Genomic DNA, 22,823 nt, shown 5'->3' with positions numbered 1-22,823 from the left:
CTTTTATCTCTTTTGTAATCAAGATTTAGGAGTGAGGACTAACCCAAGAAATCTGACTTCAGGTTCTGTGCTGAAGGTGAATCTAAAAATAGTAGCGTTTTAGTGCAGTCTGCAGGACTTCCATTAGTTGTGGTAAAGGTAATAATTGGAGATATACCAATCTCCTAGAACTGAAAGGTCATCAAGTCCAGCCCCCTGCCTTCACTAGCAGGACCAATTTTTGCCCCAGATCCCTAAGCTGCCCTCTCAAGGATTGAACTCACAACCCTGGGTTTAGCAGGCTAATGCTCAAACCACTGAGCTACCCCTCCCCCGTTAGGTTTTGGATTGTAGTCCATGACCCCTGTTAACTCTCAGGGGCTAAGGGAGAAAGGGAAAAAGACTGCAAAAATTCCTTTCTGGCCTTTATTTGGTGCATTGTTCTTCAGGATGAAATCCTCTCACTGCTCTGTATTCTCTCAGTGCTTAATTATCAATGTTGATACCTTCTAATGCAGCTACATGACTAGGATGATGAAGAGTTGTTATCTTTTCCCTTTTTGTTCAGCTCTCTTAGGTACATCTCTTTTTTCCTTTTAGGGAGAAATCTTCAATTACCCGTATACGTATATTAGCAACAAAAATCAACAGATTCCTATTTCACAATAGGCAGGGACAGTTTGAAACAATATAATAGCTTGGAGTGTTCCAGGACCCTGTATGAGAATGCAGTATTTCTCTAATAAGTCATGTTAAGCTCAGATGCTGCAACACTGCATCATCATCATAATCTGTATCATCTTTTCTATAGTACTTTTCATGAGTAGATCTCAAATACTGAAGAATTACTGCTGATTCACGCTGGCATTTAATTTCATTAGCTCCAACCAGGATCTGGAGTATTTCTCTGAAGCAGAGGAAACTAGGGGTTATTACCATCTAATAAGGTCTGTAGGGCTGGTTCTTTGGTGAACTTTATGAGTTGTAACAGCTGGAGAAGATGCCTCTAAAGGAGCAATAAGCTCCATGTTCTCCATGTCCAGGCAAGTATTAATTTAAGCCTTTTCCTCTGCTTAATACATCCTCCAGGTCCCAGCCTATAACAGCTATATTATTGGTGGGTGGGTGTAGATCAGGTGCCAAGGTTGATGCCAGAATTGTTGATTTAACTTTATCTTGTGATTTCTTTATCTATTAATGCCTGTGTTCTTTTTAGGGATGTCTATCTCTCATTTGGTAAATTAATATGGTAGTGTGTTCGATGGTGGAATCCTCATATCTCTGAATTTCCTTTCTTTTTGGTAGTTGCATTGAAGAAGCAATATACTTCTGTGGCCTTAACTCCTAGTTAGCCAAGTTTTTATTTGGGATGTCCAATAGTCTACAGTGGGTTAATGCAGAGATTCAACCAAAAATATAACATTTTGAAAAAGCCACACTCATTATTAGGATTTCTAGTGTCCACATTTCTTCTTAAATTCAGCTCTTGGGTTCATGTTCCTTACAGAAGAATATAGAAATAAATGCAAAATAACTTTCCATTTTCATTTTGTTTTCTTCATTGCAGTCAAGTAATGTAAACATATCTATTACCTGTTGGGAATGTTGGAGTGTAGGAATACAATATTGAATCTCTTTCAAATAATGTGCTTAATTATATATTCTTATTAATCTGTATTTTAATGCATTTTTTATTACAATACAGGCTCCTTGGAAGAGAACCATGTATTCCTTTATGTACTGTGTAGCATAAAGCACACTGATTCTTAATAATGGATGATTGATTATTGAGTAATGATCTCTTCTAATGTAATAACATTTTAAACATTCAAATATGTTCTTAGGTCATGATCCTGCAAGCTCTTTCACACAGGCAGACTCCTTCCTCGCCTCAATTGAAATCAGCATGGTCCATCACACGTAGCAGCTTATAGGACTGTGGTGTCAGTTTTAGAACTATAGAAATATTTTTGGGAAATGAAGGCCCTTATCAGAATAGCTAATGACAAGCTGTAGTAAGGCTTAATTTAAAATAAGAGTTTGAAGACCTGTAATGTAGATACTAGATAAGTTTTCTTGTTGGACTATGAATTTGCTGCCCACTGGTGGTGAAATTAAAAATCTTGCTTTTTTAAGATCAAATTGATTTACAAGATGTTTATTGTTACAATATGTTTGTGTATTGTTTTGACATAGTAAAGATTCAGATTTCAAAAGTGGTCTGTATTTTACTACTACTTTGGATCTAACTTTTTTATTAGTGTATGATTCAAATATATAGACTGCTTCAATTGAAGTCTATTGCAAAACATTCATTGACTTAAGTCGGATCAGGTTTGTAGTTTGACTTGTAAATATCTTATTACCATGTACCATTATTAAAGAGTGGTTTGATCAAATACTGACTTGATCCAAGGTCCATGCTGCTGGGTGAAATGATCAAATAGGAGGCCCTTTATTCCAAGAATGTGAATTAAGTCTTCAAATACTGACACACTAATCAATCATAGAATCATAGAATCATAGAATCTCAGGGTTGGAAGGGACCTCAGGAGGTCATCTAGTCCAACCCCCTGCTCAAAGCAGGACCAAACCCAACTAAATCATCCCAGCCAGGGCTTTGTCAAGCCTGACCTTAAAAACCTCTAAGGAAGGAGATTCCACCACCTCCCTAGGTAACCCATTCCAGTTCTTCACCACCCTACTAGTGAAAACGTTTTTCCTAATATCCAACCTAAACCTCCCCCTCTGCAACTTGAGACCATTACTCCTTGTTCTGTCATCTTCTACCACTGAGAACAGTCTAGATCCATCCTCTTTGGAACCCCCTTTCAGGTAGTTGAAAGCAGCTATCAAATCCCCCCTCATTCTTCTCTTCTGCAGGCTAAACAATCCCAGTTCCCTCAGCCTATCCTCATAAGTCATGTGTTCCAGCCCCCTAATCATTTTTGTTGCCCTCCGCTGGACTCTCTCCAATTTATCCACATCCTTCTTGTAGTGTGGGGCCCAAAACTGGACTCCAGATGAGGCCTCACCAGTGCTGAATAGAGGGGAATGATCACTTCCCTCGATCTCCTGGAAATGCCCCTACTTATACAACCCAAAATGCCATTAGCCTTCTTGGCAACAAGGGCACACTGTTGACTTACTGCAGATCTTACTCATGTAAAATTGCCATTGATAGCAAAGCAAGTTTTGCATACTTAAAATCTGCAGGATGAGTCCCAAATCTCATTTTATTCTTAGAATGAAGGCCTTCATCAGCCTCTAGGATTTTTATTTTAAATGTCATAGAACAAGTTAATTTCTACACAATATTTACACGTTATTTGCAAAGGGATGAATACCTTTGAATTAAATATGTATTTATAACCACTGCTAATATGAGTTATATATTATATTACATTATATTATATTATATTATATTATATCCAGAATTACTTTGGTGGAGCCATTTGGCTTATCCTGTAGATACACAACATTTAGGCAAATATTAGATATGTTTATGTAAAGCTGTAATGGTTTAAAAGTTTAATATGTAGTTATGGTCCCAAAAAACCCCAACAGAGTAAAATGACATCATTTTACTCAACAGAGCTGCTCCCTGTGTATAGTTAAGGTCATATCTGATGTTAGTGACAAAAAATGCAAAAATTAATTATAAAATGTTTTAAAAATCAATTTAATTTTTGACTTGCATAAGCCAAAAGCAAGTATCCATTTCTGTCACCTAAAGAATGAAATGTGGTGGGTTTTTTTGTTTTTTCCCCTTCAAACTTTGCAAAAAAAAAAAAATCTTGCTCCCTTGTTCAGGTTGTATAGTATATGTCAAATCTGAGCCTACAGCTCATATTTATAGCTAGTCTTAAAAAACCTTGAAAGAAGCACTTTAGAAAGGAAATGCTGACACAACTTAATCTCAACAACACACATGCTGCTGTAATAAAGAAAAAATTGCAAGAAAAGGCTGATTTAGATAAAGATGAAAAGGGAGATGTGGGTAGGAAATGTACCTCTTTAGTATACTGTAAATTAACATTTTCATATCAGATCATTTTATTTTAGGGTGAAATTCATCTTTGTGCAGAAATCTGGTGCAAGGCTTAATATTAAACCCCATTTAAACTCAAAATAGGATTTAAACTGGATTTTAAGTGGTGTATAGGTCTTATGTGAGATCTCTGCACAGTGGTGAATTTCACCACTGCTGTGTATTTACTTGTAAACAGTAATGCACAACCATGTGATTTAATTACCATAAGCTGTCTACATTCACTTAGGATCCCTTAAAGCTTGAACCTGTCCTGTGGTTAGAACTGAACCATGTGCCACCTTTGCTGGATTGGGAAATTGGTGATTGTTCACATGTGAGCAATTACAGCAATGGATTTTCCAGCATATACAACAAACATGCATATAGTTGGCGCCCTTAAAATTCCTCTACATTTGGAAGATTTTACTTGTGTGAGAGCTGTTCCCTGTAAGTATAATGAGGAATACCACAAGAACTAGTGAAAGCTTTCCATATGCTAGAATACGTACTGTATGAAAGGGCAACATAGCATGGGACATTGGCTCTGGCAGTTCATGGAATATTTCTGTTGATGTTGTTTTATATAAAACCTATGTGTGTCTTTTCCAAAAAAATTAAATAAAGGACTTAAATTGATGTGTGAGGGAAAAAATGATTATTCTTGCTTTTTTTTCAGTTTTTTACCTTGTTTTGTTTACCTCAAAAGTATTCCCATTATGCTGGGTCTTGTAAGAGCATGCAGACAGACAGCCTTATGGCACCAAAAAGCTTAAAATCTAAGAGTCTAATACTCCAAAATACTCTAAAATACAGTTTAATACTTTATTTTGGCATGACAAGCTATTCATGTGTTCCCAGAGTGTGTAAAGAGACCTCTTAAATATCTGTCAGAAGTAGGAACAATCTGGTCCACGCTAGGTTTGGGAACTGGGTCAGTCAGTCAGTTTCTGCTGCTCTTTGTGTCTAACTCTTTATCACTACAACAAGGAAGAGGAAAAACATTTTTAAAAAAGGAAAAGTTGGTTGTAAAATCACAAAAATTGGCACAAGGACTTAGAAACTGGGATAATACCTGAAATTGCTTTTAATTTATTTTTTTAATGGTTATATTTCAAGTTCATAGCCTCCCCTTCATGGGTTACCTGTTTAAATTGTTTTAATCTTTTTATAAATGTTTGGTAAATCTCTACTCAATGTTACCACTTTTCCTGCCTTTAACAGTGGGATGTTCTATGATGGGAATCATACTTATCTTATTGAACCAGAAGAAAACTACACTTCACACGTAAGTAGAACTTCAGTCAACCCAGTATTCAGATACACAAGAGATGCAGAAAACAAAAAAGCCTCATCCTCAGCCTTGCACCTATAGCTTTGGGGCTGGAGTCCTTGTCCTCCCAAGTATCAGAGGGGTAGCCGTGTTAGTCTGGTTCTGTAGAAGCAGCAAAGAATCCTGTGGCACCTTATAGACTAACAGACGTTTTGCAGCATTACCCAATATTTCCAACTCCATCTGAAAGTCTTGCTTCTCTCTTTTTTTTTTTTTTTGCCGGTATATAAAAAACCCCAAAGCTAAAAGCTCGCTATTATCAAATTTTTTTGTTGGTTTTTGCGTATTTTTTTTTTTTTTTTTTTTTAGAGCCATGCTTATTTTAAAAAAAAAATAACCAAAAAGCCAAAAAAAAATATCGTGCTTGGAGAAGAGAAATAAAGCCAAATTGAAGATGACGATAAAAGGGAACTGAAGAGATCTCCGGATTCTGACCCAAATATTGCGAGATCGACCACTGAATTGTTGTTGTTTTTTAAAAATTATATATAGGTGTGTATATATATATATATGCAAAAAACCCTCCACAGAAAACAAGCATTTAGTCGACCTTGGTAAATATTAATCTTTCCAGGCTCAAGTTATGATACAGACGACGTACCTCTATACAAATGCATTTGGAACTAAAAAATAAAATACAGATTAATTACAAAAAAAAAAATTAAAATAAACGAGGGAAGCTGTTCGGGTTTTCACTCCGACTTCCCTCTGCTCAAAACATAATTACAAGAGAACGGGGGATGAAGAACAGATCGGACGAGTGGACACACGAGACAGCCACGGTTTTAGGAAGAGAACTGGCTAGCGATGTTGCGCATCTCTGCTTTTTCGGGCTGCCCGACAGGAGATGCCGTGAGAGGGTTTTCCGAAAGCCGCCCCCCTGGAAATCAGACCTCTTGGAAAAGGTAGCTGCGATTTGACAGGCAGGGGAAAAAATAAGAGCTACCAACCCGCTAGCCACCTTTGGAAGGTCCGGTGGCCACATGGGTTTTAACTGAATTGCTCGGCTGGTGAGACGCGAGGGGATTCGATCGAACCCGAGCCGCGTCAGCTGGCTAGAAGTTGCCGAACTGGGCTAGTGATTTGGGATGGTCCCATTCCTGCCCCCTGAGTTGCTACATTTTCAAAGGGGTGGGATTTTTCAGAGGTTCGCTGCCAGCGGAGGAAAAATAAACCCCGCTGAGTGTCCAAAACGGGGGGGGGGGCCGCCACAGAGCCCCCCCCCAAACGCCGTACTCGTCCGATCTGTTCTTCATCCCCCGTTCTCTTGTAATTATGTTTTGAGCAGAGGGAAGTCGGAGTGAAAACCCGAACAGCTTCCCTCGTTTATTTTAATTTTTTTTTTTTGTAATTAATCTGTATTTTATTTTTTAGTTCCAAATGCATTTGTATAGAGGTACGTCGTCTGTATCATAACTTGAGCCTGGAAAGTTTAATATTTACCAAGGTCGACTAAATGCTTGTTTTCTGTGGAGGGTTTTTTGCATATATATATATATATATACACACCTATATATAATTTTTAAAAAACAACAACAATTCAGTGGTCGATCTCGCAATATTTGGGTCAGAATCCGGAGATCTCTTCAGTTCCCTTTTCTCGACATCTTCAATTTGGCTTTATTTCTCTTCTCCAAGCACGATATTTTTTTTTGGCTTTTTGGTTATTTTTTTTTTTTTAAAATAAGCATGGCTCTAAAAAAAACAAATACGCAAAAACCAACAAAAAAAATTGATAATAGCGAGCTTTTAGCTTTGGGTTTTTTTATATACCGGCAAAAAAAAAAAAGAGAGAAGCGAGACTTTCAGATGGAGTTGGAAATATTGGGTAATGCTGCAAAACGTCTGTTAGTCTATAAGGTGCCACAGGATTCTTTGCTGCTTGTCCTCCCACTTTCAGCAGCTAGTTGATATATTGTTCTCAGGGCCGGCTCCAGGGTTTTTGCCACCTCAAGCGGCCAAAAAAAAAAAAAAAAGCCGCAATCGTGATCGGCGGCTGAGCAGGTGCCTGGAGCCGGCCCTGATTGCTCTAAAGGTGCAAACCAAAGGCAGTATATTGCATCTAGTATCTGAGTTCCCAGTAGCTAAATACAGTATCAGGAAAACAGGAGGAGTTTTCCTCCAATAATAATAATATAATAAAATAAAATAATGGTTTTCCTCCAATAATACATGTCTTATCTACCCCTTGGTAGCGTCTTTAAAACGACCTCTTGGTCATTTGTGAGTGCTGAAAATCAGTTAAAACCGTATATATTCATATCCATTTGCATTTCATATTATTTAACTTTAGGAAATTTAGACCCCAATCCAGCAAAACATTTAAGCGTGTGCTTAACTTTAAGCATGTGATTAGGCCCGTTGACTTTAAAGGACCTACTTGTATGTTAAAAGTAAAATACATGCTTAAGTGCTTTGCTGAATCAGGGCCTTAATGATCACATCATAATTGGGAGAGGAGGAGAAGAATCTTTGAGGTTTGATAACCTCCAGTGTTCCATTATTTCTCCAACATATTGGTTTGGTACCTAATGCAAAAGGGTTTCTATCTCCCTACTATTCATGGGATGGTTCATTTTATCGTGGCTTAATGCAGTCTACTGTTTACTATTTCAGGAGGATTTCCATTTCCACTCTGTTTACAAATCCAGGTTATTTGAATTTCCTTTGGATGACCTGCCATCTGGTATGATTGTTTGTAATGCTCTCTTCTTTTAACTTGTGTCTTATTTTGCCACATTTGTTTATCATATTTGGTTGCTAATCTTCTTTGAGACTTTACTCTTTTGTTTACTTGAGTCTTTCTTTTTCTGCTTAAGTAAAAAACATATAGGGGGAAGGGAGAAACCTAACTATTAACTCAAACCTCACCTCAAAATATTGTTAATATTTTTAAATAAACTTTGAAGAATTGAATGCTTTATATGCCATTACACATACAATATGTACTTTACATAAAAAGTCATGGCAACCTAAAGGTTGATGAAAATAATCCCATAGTTACCAAGGACTGATGAACATCAGTGGCCTCCCCCACTATGAGATAAAGGAATGGTCTACTAGTCTGAGTGTAGGACTAGAAAACTGGATTTTCCGAGTTTTATCCTAGTTCTGACTCTTAACATTTCTGCTTCAGTCTTTCCATCTTAAATGACATTGGGGTGTCATAAAGTTTACTTACTTAATTGTAAAGTACTCTGAAGATGGAAAAGAGGTGCGCAGTATTACTGATGCATCCCCATAAACACTTTATATTATGTATGGAATTAGACAAGGTTTAAAAAATGAACATTGATTGTGAGAAGACAGCTTGGTATCCATAGGGTGACCAGACAGCAAGTGTGAAAAATCAGGACAGCTGGTGGGGGGTAATAGGAGCCTATATAAGAGAAAGACCCAAAAATCGGGACTGTCCCTATAAAATTGGGACATCTGGTCACCCTAGGTAGCCAAAGCTGAAAATTCAAACTTTTCTAAGGCATATCCCCAGTCTGTCAAGGGTTTATCAGTTTGGAAATGTAATTTCCTACGTATATAGCTTATCCTGGAGGAATGAGACCAGCAGTACTAAACTACTGATTTCTTCAAGACAATTGCAGATGCCTAGTTTATAGAATGGTAGTGCTCAGGACTGGGGCTATGTTGCATTGAATATGGAATATGAGACCTAATAATGAAGTGCACGTTGTGTGGGAAGCACTCTGGAGGATGTCTTCTGAAAGAGACAGAGGTAGCGTGACTACTGAGTTGGCAGCCCTGTGTTTCGAAATGTGTGAGTAAAGGATGAGATCTTTTGGAACTAGAATTGTGTGTCTTGTAGGCAAATGACTTTATCAATGGTGAAATGTTATGTTTTCACAGACTTTGGGAGAAAAAATAAATGTAATTTTGAATTTTTTATGACTATGAAAAGCATTTTTTCTGCAAGCAGAAATCTATCATTTAACCTTCCCCAAAGCCCTTTGACCTTCAAAGTATGTCAAACTTTCGTTGCAAACATTGAGACTTTCCATTTGGGGCAGTTTCAGAAATATCCAGTTTTGTTGGTTTTGCCACCACAACTCTATGTTGGTTGAGATGGGGAAATGTTGCCATTTGATCAAATTGTGGAATACTAATGAAAATAACTTAAGTATATGATTACTAACAAAGTGGAGAAACTGCATATGGCACTAATCTTGTGCAACTACGTGGTAGGATCCCATACCTGAAAGGTTAATTATAACTAGCATGTTTCATAAGAACATGCTATAGACTTTGTCTATCCCATTGACTGCTCTCTCTGTGTTCACTTACATTGTTCTAAACCTGTCCTCAGTTTCAGGTTTGCAATGAAAGTTTTATCACCTGCAGCAGATTCTATACTAATGAAAAACTATTTTTTCATTACTTCCATTATATGTTTATTTAGGTTTCCTTTGCCTTTATTGTAAATGTATGTGTAGTTCCCATTGTGTGATATACATATGCTCAGTGGAGATATAAACCACTTAACATGAAATCCTGTTCCCACTGAAGTCAATGGCAAAACTCCCATTGACTTGAATGGGGCCAGGATTTCACTCCGGATCTTCACTGATTTTTATATATTATCATAATTGGGAATAGTGGCTTTACAGCGCTTAAACTTTTCTGTCTGTTTCCTTAAACAGATATGATATATTTGGAATTACTAACTTGTAGTATTTTTATTTACTGCAGCAGGACTATTTCACTAATCCTGTCCTTTAAGACTGTTATAACAAAAAGTGCTTTTCCCTGTACTTTATATTGCCAATATTTCTCTTCTTCTCTATCCCCACCTTTATTGTGGACTTACATGCCCTAAGAAACTTCTAATTTGATTCCAGAATTATTTGTTCTTATCCAGGGGTGAAAATAACTCCAGACACTTACTGGTACAGGGCCAGGGCCGGCTCCGGAAGGAGTGGGGCCTCAGGCAGAAGGGGCGGGGCTGGAGGTCAGCATCCCCAGGCCAACCCTTCCAGGCCGCCTGGCCCGCACCGCCCGGGGCTCCAGTAGCGATTTGAATTTTAAATTGCTGGCCCCGGGGCAGCTGCTCCCTTTGCCTTCCCCCTCTCATCGGCGGCCGGGGGTGGGGGGGAAAGGGGCAGGGATGTTAGAAGCACTGCAGGGTCCTTTGCCGTGGCAGTGTTTTAATGTTGCTGCCCTCCCCCACCCCACCCCCGTTGGTGGCCCTGCTGGTAGGGCCACTGATGGGGGGGCGCGCAGCAACATTAAAGCACTGCCGCGGCAAAGGACCATCCTTAAAGAGCTGCCCCGGCAGCGCTTTAACATCCCTGCCACTTTTGCCTCCCCTGTTGGTGGCCCTGCTTGTACCAGCAGGGCTGCCAACGGGGGAGGGGGAGGAAAAAGGGGCAGGGACATTAAAGCGCTGCCATGGCAGCGCTGCGTACAGGCCGGTGCGGGTTCTTACCTCACTTTCACTCCTGTTCTTATCCCTAGCAGGCTCTATGCATAACTTACGATTTCCAGTCAGTGCTGCATTATGAATGTACTTTGATGTACCACAAGCCTTTTACATTGATGGTGGAAAGGCAAAAATTAACAGACTGGGGTGATTTCATATCAGTAACAACCAAAGCAAATGATATGATATCTCATCAGTAGCAACATAGGTTTTTATATTCTTCTGTTCCTTGGGAATTAAAAAATATTATTAGAGAATAAATTATACTCCTCTGCGTGATGGCCAGCAGATATAACATCTTATGTTATGCACCTGTCAAATGTCACTAACTGTGAAGGATTAAGACTTTGAAGAGAGAACATCCAGGGTTCTTCACGAGGCTGGCGATTCAGTAGGTTGTACTTTTTCCTCAGAGTCCATACTAAATCAGTCAGTGCTCTGGGATGATGATAAGAGACACTATGACATTGGAGGTGCTGTTTTTCAGCTGAGACAAAGTAGATGTTGTGATCTTCAGTGGTCATAAAAGTTCTCATAGGACTTTTTCAAAATAGTGATCAAATTCCAACTTGGTTTGTTACATCCCTATTTCTATTTCAATTTCCTTTGTGATTTCAGTTGATCATGGTATCTTCCTGAGATACTTTTGGATGGGAAAGCACTATGCATGTTCTTGTCATTATCATTCACTTGTAAAATGTTGTGAAGTATTACTGTGTGTTGTTACATAGCTGCTACATTCCACCCCAGATATGGCTTCATTTTTATGGTAGGTGAAATGATCCTTAAATAGTTTGTAAATTATTAAAGTAGTCTGAGATGCTATATAAATGTAAGATATTATTATTTCACCAATAAAACATTGTAATTTTACCATTTGTCTTCTGGTGGCCCTACAAATCTTTCAATCAAAAGTTAAGAGTTGGTGGTATGACACCAAAACATGGACTGGATCTACATTATAAGTATAGGTAGGATATATAAAAGCACTCACAGAAAACAGACAAGTAACAATAAATTTGAAAGTGGTTCGTGTTGATTCATTGTGAGATCTGGGTGATGGCCCTCAGGGATAACAGGAGCCCCCATTAGCTGACCCTGGCTGTGATTGAACTAGTCTGATCCTCTTCCTATTATTCTCTTGTTGCAGAGCATGTTACACTTAGCATTTCAGGTATTGTACAGCAGCAGAATGTCTTCAAAAGTATTTACATTTTCTATTCTGTAAGAAGAACTGTAAGAATATGTAAAACATATGGTGGAATACAGACTGAGGACCCGACCCTGCAAACCCTTATGCAGATGAATAACTTCTGTCAAAATACCATTTGTTTCAAAGGAACTACTTTTATGAGTGAAGTTATTGCATACATTTTTGCAGGATTGGATCTTAAATGAGTACCAGACATTGTCTGATGAGAAAATTTATAATAAGTAGAGCTGGGCAAAACATTTTGGGATGAATAGTTAATTCGCCAAAAATGCAGTTTTGTGAACAGAAAGTATTCATGAATTGGGTCAGATTTGGCAAATAATTTCACGCAGGAAGAAAAGAACATTTTAAAAATCTAAATGGAAGGACATTTTGTTTAAAATTGTAGCTATATTTATTTTTTGTTTAAAAAACAAATGAAACAACAACAGCAACAGACAAGAATTTCATTCTGGTTTGTACAAAATGTATTTTTGACTTAAAACAAAAAAAATCAGTTTTACATTTCAGTGAGAAAAAATGAAAAAAATCATTTCTGGTTGTCCTGGGAAAAAAAATAATTTTTTTGGCGGGGGGGGCTTTGAACCAAAAAATCAGTTATTCACTCAGCTCTAACAATAAGTATAGCATCTATGACCGTGCTTTGCTCATACCCACTGTGGGAGAAAGATACTCACAAGTGTTTTTGTTGACATATGCCAATCACTTATGTTTTGCTCTTATGATATGTATTATCACTAGAAACTCTTGATTACTACAACCTGATGTCCTATAGCTAGATGTAGTTTAGTGAAACATGCAGGTCCACTTTGAGTTTTAGGTCTTAGCAGCCATTGCCATCCTTTCACTTTCTGAATCTGCATTGTTGTTTTATCCTGGTGTTGGATCACATGTACAAATGCATTAGTTGGTATAAAGTATATGCAGTATGAGCAGAAGTGGAGATGTTGGAAATGTTTATAACCAAATATGAACGCAGATGGTTTGGGATTTCATTATAAAACCAAACCTTGAGTGCAGAGATATGTGAGTTGGAAGTGCCTAATTTTGCACAGCCCCATATGCCTTTTTACCAGCTTTGCTAAAATGACTCTGGAATATGGAAAACAGTGCTCAGCCCTTCATGATTAGTACCTCCAAAAGTTAAAGAAAGAGCAGAAAAGGGAAATTAGAATATTAAAGAGGATTTGACATACATGCTGGAACTTTCATGTAGTCTCACTGAAAGTTGATTAAAGGGATAGGCAAAAACTATAAAAATGTGAAAGTTGTTAATACAAGAGAAGAAAAGGACTTCTGTCTGTAGCAGACACCATTGAAACAACGAATAAGAATCTAAAACTAAAGAGGGAAAAGTTCAGGTTGGATATTAAAAATGGTGAGTTTTTGTGTTCTGTTTAGCTTATACTGTACCCATCACTGGGGTTTATGAGCACCTAGTAAAATGGGATTTGGCAAAAGAATAAACTTCTCAGTACTCATGATTAGAAGTTTAAAAAAATTAAAGACCTAGTGGGATTAGTGTGGGGTAATATACTGATTGATGGGAATCTAAACATCCCGGAGGGTCTCTCCCAATTCTAACATGTATTACACTGTGAATATAGTCACCTTAAAGCATAAATTAACACAAAGAGCAATCAAATTGAATTAATGTAGCCATTGCAAGTATGGTTGTTTCCTGCATTCCAGAAAATATGATTCAGTTCATGGTAGCACCATTCTAATAATATTCACCATACAGTATTTGGTGAAATTTAGTCTTTGAACATCAGTTACACCTTCTGAGGATGAAGTCCACAGAATGGCTATATTAGCAGACCTGCATTATTAATAGCAGAATTTTTATAATTTCTCTGCTGTTGGGAAAAGTAGCTGTAATGTTGCCTCCTTTCTAGAAGAAGAATTGAAAAATGAAATCATTATCAGATCGAATTCACAGAAAATGAAAATTTCCATATTGTATTCATGCTGCCCCAATATATATATTGGGAACATTCAATTTATTTGGCTTTGTTTTCCACTTAGAATTCTGGCAAATGAACACCACATCACAGAAGTTTGTTGTAAAGCCAAGACACAAAAGGAGTAAAAGACAGGTATGTGCCCGTACAATTTCTAAAGAATGTGCCACCAAACTTGGTTTGCAGCTAATAAAGGAATCTCTCCAGATAAAGTCCTATTGCTTGTGTTGTTTTAGCATGAGACCTACATAAATAAATAAAAACAGTTGCAAAGGCAGTATCTAACATCTGAGTAACATTACTGGAACCTGCTGAAGAAATCCCTTCTTAGGCGTGAAGCATCTGTGTTGCATCATGCAACCACAAGCTACTGGAAATGGAATTTCAAGAGAACAAACAGATATCCCAAATCATGCTGTTGTTGTCATGCTTTGCCATGGCTTTCCCTCTTGCAAACCTCAGCTACATTCATTCTGCCATTACTGGATTGCCAAACCACAACATCTGGGGATTATGATGTTGTTGTTACCTCTAGAATGAAATGATCTTTGTTCTTTAATTGAAGTTAGAAATACTGTACCAATTTGAAATATAGTGTTTGGTTCCTTCATTGAAAAGAAAATTGCATTTAACAAAGTAGCTGCAGGTAGGTCCAAGTCATATAGTTATATGAAAGGAAAGCAGGACAAATTAAAATTTACTATTATAAACTGAGAGCACCATTCTTGTTTATTATGATGAGAGGTCATTAATTGTGGACATTTATCTTAAGTTTGAAAATATAATATAAATCCTTTATATTTGGGATGAGTGTTATGACCAGGTTAAAAAACAACTATTTATTCCACAAGATTCACTAAAGTTTAGATTTTTAATGTGCTCTCAGTAGATACTCCTTGTAGCTTTTATTTAAAAAAAAGTAAATCTCCCACAGCACAGTGAGCCATGTAAAATATATATGCTACTTTTAAAATTTGTTCTGATAATACAGATATGCATTTAGTGGAGCACAGTCAGAGGTTATGGTAAGGCAGATATAACACGCTTTGAAGTTTGCAAAAGTTCCTTGGTTCTCTTTAGTCTGATTTGAGACCTAGGCATGGCACAGAGATGGAGCTGGTCTGTTGGTGATGGACAAAGGTAATGTGTCTGTATTGAGTTTTACATCTGTCAGTACCTCTGACATCATTGATCATGAAGCGTATGTCTACACAAAAATTAAATATGCACAGTTGGCCCGGATCAGCTGACCAGGGCTTGTGGAGCTCAGGCTGTAAGGCTGTAAAATTGCTGTGTAGACATTTGGGTATGGGCTAGAGCCTGAGCTCTGGGACCCTGCAAGAGGGGAGGATCCCAGTGCCCAGGCTCCAGACTGAGGCCAAATGTCTACACCGCAATTAAGCAGCCTCATAGCCCAAGCCCCATGAGCCTGAGTCAGCTAACACAGGCCAGCTGTGGGTGTTTAATTGCAGTGTAGGCATATCCTAAGTGATGTTGAAACATTGTGGATACAAACAGAGTTGCTCTTGATTGGCCCTGTTCTTTTCTCTTGAGAGAACTTCTAAAGTATAAGGCATACTTGGGTGGTTGCTCATCTGCCTCAAGAATCTTTTCCTTTAGGATATTACAGAGATTTAGCCTGCCACCCTTCTATGCATGTGTAAACCCACTAAGGTAAGTAGTATCAGAGGGGTAGCCGTGTTAGTCTGGTTCTGTAGAAGCAGCAAAGAATCCTGTGGCACCTTATAGACTAACAGATGTTTTTGCAGCATGAGCTTTCGTGGGTGAATACCCACTTCTTCGGATGCAAGTACTGCTAAATAGAGATATTTAGGAGACATCAGGGACAAGTACTACTTGCATCCGAAGAAGTGGGTATTCACCCACGAAAGCTCATGCTGCAAAAACATCTGTTAGTCTATAAGGTGCCACAGGATTCTTTGCTGCTTCTAAGGTAAGTAGCAACATGATGTTGGTCACAGTGCTATTGGTATGCTCTCCTCTGTTGGACCTAGATGGCTCATTCATTTACTTTCTGAGAATTTGAACAAAATTAGGTGAGGGGTAGCTTAACAAGGCTCACTCTGGATAAATCTCAGGTGATGATGTTGGACTGGGGGAATAGCCAGAGGGAATAGCAGTAGAAATACCTGCTCCATCGATTGAAGGGGGGCATTCCTGCATTTTGTAACTAAAGTATTCATTTTGGATCGACATACAAAAAGCATGGTCCCTGCGTAAAAGAGCTTGCAGTCTAAATTAGTCACAGATGACATATCATACAGATAACCTACTGCACCAGGATAATAGGTGATGGTAAAAGCTTGGAGGGGTAGAGATATTTAGGAGACATCAGGGACTTTTTCAAAAGTGCCTAAGTCTCATTGAATGTCAATGGGACTTAGGCTCCTAAGCACCTAAATCACTTTTGAAAATGAGATGTAGGATCCTAAGACACTTAGGTGCTTTTTGAAAATGTTACCCATCATCATTAAAAGATTTCACAAGCAATGTATGTGAGGAAAAGCCAGTGAAGGGATTTAAAGAGGGAGTGTGACACAGTAGGGTACAATCCAGACTAACGAGGAGCTGGGGTGCCCTTTACTGTGCTTTGCTGCTGTAGCTTCTTGTCTGGACTGCTCACAGCCTCCAGCATACAAGTCACTCCCAGCTATGTCTATGTGAGTGCTGCAGCCAGCCAGCCACACCTTGGCTCTTACCAGCCTTGCTCATACAGCAGGGTAACCGCAACATGCTTAAAGTCTTAGATTTCCCCCCAGAAATGTATGTCTGGTACTGCCCAACCCTCTCCCAGACAATACAAGTTTATATAAAGTCCGTTGTTTCTTTAATAGAAATAAAATACACACAATTTGCCACTGCAAATGGAGTCTGCCAAACACTTTAATTTAAACACACTGGATTAGATAAAACAATAAAACAAGTTTATTAACTAAAAAGAGAGAGGTTTTAGGTGAATACAAGTAATGAAGCATAAAAGTCAGAGATGGTTATAAGAAAATAAAGTTAAAATGCTACTGGTGCCTAACTTAACAATCTATATCAGATTCGAGCAAAATTTCTTACCATATGCTTTCAGCAGTCTTTCTGACCTAACGCTCTAGGTCAGGACCTCTTCTCCCAGAATCCAATGAAGTCTTCCTTCGTTGCTTCAGATGTAGAGAAGATGATAGGAAAGGAGAGAGAGATGGGGTCTCTTGGGTGTTGGCCCCTCCTTTTTATAGTTTCAGCCTGCTTTTGAGAAACATTTACAGCTGGGTACCAGGAGGCAAAATATCTATGTGGAAGGATGTTCCCTGCTTCTTTTTCTCACCTGTGTGAGCTGCCTTTGTCTCCCCTTCCTGCTTAAAGACTCTGTTTCAGTGGTGGGTGTAAACTGTGGCCCGCGGGGCACATGCAGCCCATCAGGGTAAGCTGATGCAGCCCGCAAGATATTTTGAAGACATTGATCATCTGCAGGCATGGCCCTCCGAAGCTCCAAGTGGCCGCTGTCAAGGCTGATTCCCCACTCGGCACTTCAAGTGCAGAAGGTGGGGGCCAGCAAGGATTTTAAAGATTTATACTGGCCACTCCAGGCTGGCATTAAACTCCGAAGGTTACAGTTTCTCTCTGACCTTGGATCGGTAGATGCTGCCACCACACAAATGCAAAACAACTCCTTTGAAACCAGAAAGGCACACTTGGGAATTCCTTCCTGTGTATCCTCAAGCCCTTTCACACACACCCCCTCCAGGGAAGAGCTGAAAAAGAAAAACAAAGGAAATCAGCTGTTGCCACCAGCTAATTTAACAACATGTGCACAAACCTCTTAGGACACCAAAAATCCAATCCTGTTCTTTAAAAAAGGTAAATGTTATTAAAAACAAAAAGAAAATACATCTGGAATTTAGGTTTTTGCTAGATTTTAAAAAACTCACTTACAAAATTTAAACATCAAGAATAACCTTCTTGTCCAGCTTAAAGGTTACAAGCAAAACAAAAACCATTTGGGGTTAGCACAGAGAAGTCTACAAGCCAATAAGAAATAAACTTAATCACATCTTTCTAGACATTCCCTAATTTATGCACATATCTGGGGTTTCAGATAAGCAATCTCCAGGTATGATTTGATGGTTTTTCATATCTGGCTTAAGTTTCTCACAGCATATCTGCTCCCTGTCCCTCTCTTTCCCAGAGAATCACAACACACAGACAAAGGGAAGTTTTTTTCCCAATTTTAAAAAGTTCTAGCCCTTCCATTGGCTCTTTTGGTCAGGTGCCCACTCCTTTCCTTTTACCTGTGGGCTTGTTAACCCTTTCAGGTAAAGCAAGTAGAGAACAACCACCAAGAGTGATTCCATAGCCAACTGACTGGCTGGGTGTCCACAAAAGGGAGCTATCGCTCCTCTCATTTATTACAGCCGTGATATGCTGTTCCTGGCCAATGGGAGCTGTGGAAAGCGGCAGGCCACAGGGACGTGCTAGCCGTCACTTCCTGCAGCTCCCATTGCCCAGGAATGGTGAATCACAGCCACTAGCAGCTACGGGGGGCCATGCCTGCAGATGTTCAATGTCTGCAAAATGTCTCGCGGCCCACAATCAGCTTACCCTGATGGGCCACAGGTTGCCCACCACTGCTCTGTTTACTGCTTAAGTACAAATTAGGCAGAGCACACAGACCTGTTTGCCAACTTCAATTTGGAACATGTGGAAATAACACCATACAGTGGAATTTTATAACATCACATACAATGTTGCCACACATATTTTATCAGGACAATACTGATCACCAAATTATGAGTTTTCAAATTATACCTTACAAGACATACATTGTACAAAGATTATTACAACAGTGTGTAGGGTTTGAACATAGGGATACATTATGTCACAGAGTGAGAGGGTGCAAGCAGCAGAAGAAGAAGATGATTTCAGCAGCAGCTGTTCAGAGGGAGATGAGAAGTGGGGAGACCAGTGAGGAGAAGGTGGCATTACATGACCTATTATGAGCACTAAATTCACTTAGAAATATATACTCGCATTGATACTCTGCTGTCATGATTATCTCCACGAGTATGATTGTCATAAATAAACAGATCAGGGTTAAGGTCTCTTTTCCCTGGAAAGGGTTAACATGTAGTACCTGGTGACCACCTGACCAAAGGACCAATCAGAGACGAGATAATTTCAAATCTCTGTGGAGGGAAGCCTTTGTCTGTGTTTTTTTTTGTTTGTGTGAGAACTGTTTTTGGATCTAACAGAGGACAGTCATGCCTCCCAAGTTCTCCTGGAGTAGTTTCTACTAATTAATAGTGAGTATTAATTGGAAAGGCGAATTAGTCTTATGATTTGATTTCTATATTTGCAATTGTGTGTTTGCTAAAGGAAATGCTTTATTCCTGTTTGCTGATATTGCTTTTACTGAGAAAAGGGGGAGAGGGGATTCTCTCCAGAGATTGATAAGGTTATACCCTATGAGTGTCCAGCTTGGGCTCATAGAGATTCTGTACTTTCTTTTTGTTCTCTTAATAAATTCTTTTCTATTAAGGACTTGTTGGTCTTTCCTTGGGTGGATTCTCAGGGAAAGGGGAGGGGGAGGTATCCCTCTGTAGTTGGATCCCGGTATCTCTCCTAGGAAAAGGGAGGGGGGAGGAAGCAGGGGGAATGGTTTGTTTCTCCTGGGTGTAAGAACTCCATGGATTTGGGGCTCTTGGAATCCCCTAGGATTTTGGGGAAGGACTGTGTCTCAATCCACATTTCTTGATTGAGTGGTGGCAGCGAGAAGGAACCCCACCCTAAGGGTTAGGGTGGTGGCAGAATACATGCGGGTCCCCATCTTTGAACCCACAAGCTCAAAGTGGGGGTGAGATCCCATGACATGGTGGCAGCTTACTAGATCTAAACTAGGATTTTAGTTTAGAGGGAAACCAAGTCAGGTCCCCACATTGGAGCCCAACAGTTCCAAGTGGGGGTGAGACCTTTGACATGGTGGCATGCGGGTCCTCACCTTGAAACCCCCCAGTTTCAAGTGAGGGTAGACTCTGACAATGATACATGCACAAACACATCCCAGAAAAGAAACAAGGATTGAATGAAAAACAAGACTAAATGGCTCAAAGAAAAGATAAGCGCATATTCACTGCCATGAAAAAAAACAGGGAAATAAAAAAAATGGGTCACATAAATAACTTTTGTGAAATTCACTTTACATCAAATGGTGCTAGAGGGATTGTTTGACTTTTCATAAACAAGAAGCAGTTGCTCTAGATTTACAGCAACAATAACATAATTCTGCTGGGAAGACCAGGGAAAATAAAGGCGTCATTTAGAAACGTGGCTGTGAATATCTGTAAACTGAAAGGAAATGTGACACTTAATTGATTGTGTATTAATGATAGTTGATTGATTTAGAATTTGAATAAGCAGTACAGCCCTTACAAAAAGGCTTTTTTGGGGGGGGAAAAAGGTAATTGTGCCATTCTGAGAGTTTGTAGCAATTCTGTGAGTTTACAACTGGTACCAAACATGTTTTTAAAAATGTAGATATTATTTAGGCTCTCTTTCAGAAATCTAGAGTTCTTTTAGAAAGTTCTACGTTTATTTTGTAGGATTTACACCTATTCTGGAGGGAATGGGGGCAGGGGACACACTACAGTTTATATACATTTATTATATATCTATAATTTTCCTGTTGACCCTCCAAAAATAATCTGCTGAGCAGATGTGGAGTTAAAAGATTGTCCCTATTTATAGCTTGGAAACACAGGCAGATCTGACATATGTACAAATATACAATAGTTTTTTAATAGTTCTACAGTCAGTATAAACGACAAAAAATGGTGGAAGGATGGCAGCATTTCTAATAAATGAGAACACAGGGAAATGAATTCATAGAATCATAGAAGATTAGGGTTGGAAGAGATTTCAGGAGGTCATCTAGTCCAACCCCCTGCTCAAAGCAGGACCAACCCCAACTAAATCATCCCAGCCAGGGCTTTGTGAAGCCGGGCCTTAAAAACCTCTGATGATGGAGATTCCATCACCTCCCTAGGTAACCCATTCCAGTGCTTTACCACCCTCCTAATATCCAACCTAAACCTCCCCCACTGCAACTTGAGACCATTGCTCATTGTTCTATCACCTGCCACCACTGAGAACAGCCAAGCTCCATCCTCTTTGGAACCCCCCCCCCCGCCCTTCAGGTAGTTGAAAGGCTGCTGTCAAATTCCACTCACCCTTCTCTTCTGCAGACTAAATAAGCCCAGTTTCCTCAATCTCTCCTCATAAGTCATGTGCCCCAGCCTCCTAATCATTTTCATTGCCCTCTACTGGACTCTCTTCAGTTTGTCCACATCCTTTCTGTAGTGGGGGGGGGGCCAAAACTGGACACAATACTCCAGATGTGGCCTCACCAGTGCTGAATAGAGAGGAATAATCAATTCCCTTGATCTGCTGGCAATGCTTCTACTAATGCAGCCCAATATGCCATTAGCCTTCTTGGCAACAAGGGCACACTGTTGACTCATATCCAGGTTCTTGTCCACTGTAATCCTGAGGTCCTTTTCTGCTGAACTGCTGCTTAGCCAGTCCGTCCCCAGCCTGTAGCAGTGCATGGGATTCTTCGTTCCTAAGTGCAGGACTCTGCACTTGTCCTTGTTGAATCTCTTTTGACCCAATCCTCCAATTTGTCCAGGTCACTCTGGCCCCTATCCCTACTCTCCAGTGTATCTATCAAGCTTAGTGTAATCCACAGATTTGCTGAGGGTGAAATCCATCCCATCATCCAGATCACTAATGAAAATGTTGAACAAAACTGGCCCCAGGACCAACCCCTGGGGCACTCCGCTTGATATCAGCTGCCAACTAGACATCGAGCTGTTGATCACTACCCGCTGAGCCCAACGATCTAGCCAGCTTTCTATCCACCTTATAGTCCATTCATCCAATCCATACTTCTTTAACTTGCTGGCAAGAATACTGTGGAAGACCATATCAAAAGCTTTGCCCTTGTTGATGTGGCAAATTAAGATTTGTTTCCAGTTGCCCTGTAAACAACTATTGTTTGTTAATCTTTCTGCAGGTTCATCAGATTTCACGTAAAGTTGAGGAGGAAACAAAATACATTGAGTTAATGATTGTGAATGATCATCTAATGGTAAGACTTGCATACTTTGCTATTTGAAATACATCAATAATTTGATTGTCTTATCTGCCTTCAAAGCATAAACAATAAAGTACACCAATGATCTTATTAATACAGTTTATGTCCTAAAGGCTGATTCTGATCTCACTTATATCATTGTGTGACTCCAGTGAAGTTACTCCTGATTTTCACCAGCTTAACTAAGAACAGAATTAAATCTAAAAAATGTACAGAACAAGAATTTGACACCGAGTGACCTGCTGAATATCTGACTCCAAGCTGATGGTATATTATATTTACCTATGATAACTAAACAATCCATAATGTTAGTCTGCAGTTTAATGGTGACTGTGTGCAGAATCATTGTTTGTTTTTGTTTTTTTAATGAGAATGCACCTCACTTACTTTATTACAGTACTAAAGGGCTCTTTAACCTAGCAGAGAGAGGCATAACAAGAATCTACAGGTGGAAGTTAAAGCCAGACAAGTTCAGACAAATTAGAAATTAGGCACAATTTTTTAACAGTGATGTTCATTAACCATTGGAAAAAATTACTAAGGGGAGTTGTGGATTCGCCATCTCTTAAAGTCTTCAAATCAAGAATGAATGCATTTCTGGAAGCTATTGGTTAGTCAAATGCAAATAATAGGGGTCAATACAAGAGTAATTAAATGAAATTATCTGGCATATGTTATACAGTAGGTCAGATTAGATAATCTTATGATCCCTTCT

At 39.1% G+C, this 22,823-nt stretch overlaps 1 protein-coding gene across 1 annotated transcript in view; it reads left to right on the top strand.

The window, feature by feature from the left end:
* The window catches only part of ADAM22 (ADAM metallopeptidase domain 22), a 205,948-nt gene that overhangs the window by 118,367 nt on the left and 64,758 nt on the right, over window positions 1-22,823 (top strand). The window contains exons 6-9 of the mRNA XM_045003043.1: window positions 5,234-5,297; window positions 7,959-8,028; window positions 14,015-14,085; window positions 22,028-22,102. Of these exons, the coding sequence (XP_044858978.1) occupies window positions 5,234-5,297; window positions 7,959-8,028; window positions 14,015-14,085; window positions 22,028-22,102 (280 nt within the window). The remainder of the gene's footprint in view (window positions 1-5,233; window positions 5,298-7,958; window positions 8,029-14,014; window positions 14,086-22,027; window positions 22,103-22,823) is intronic.

This window comes from Mauremys mutica, chromosome 2 (genome assembly GCF_020497125.1).
Source record: "Mauremys mutica isolate MM-2020 ecotype Southern chromosome 2, ASM2049712v1, whole genome shotgun sequence".
NCBI lineage: Eukaryota > Metazoa > Chordata > Testudines > Geoemydidae > Mauremys > Mauremys mutica.
This window is presented reverse-complemented; position numbering and strand designations above follow the sequence as displayed.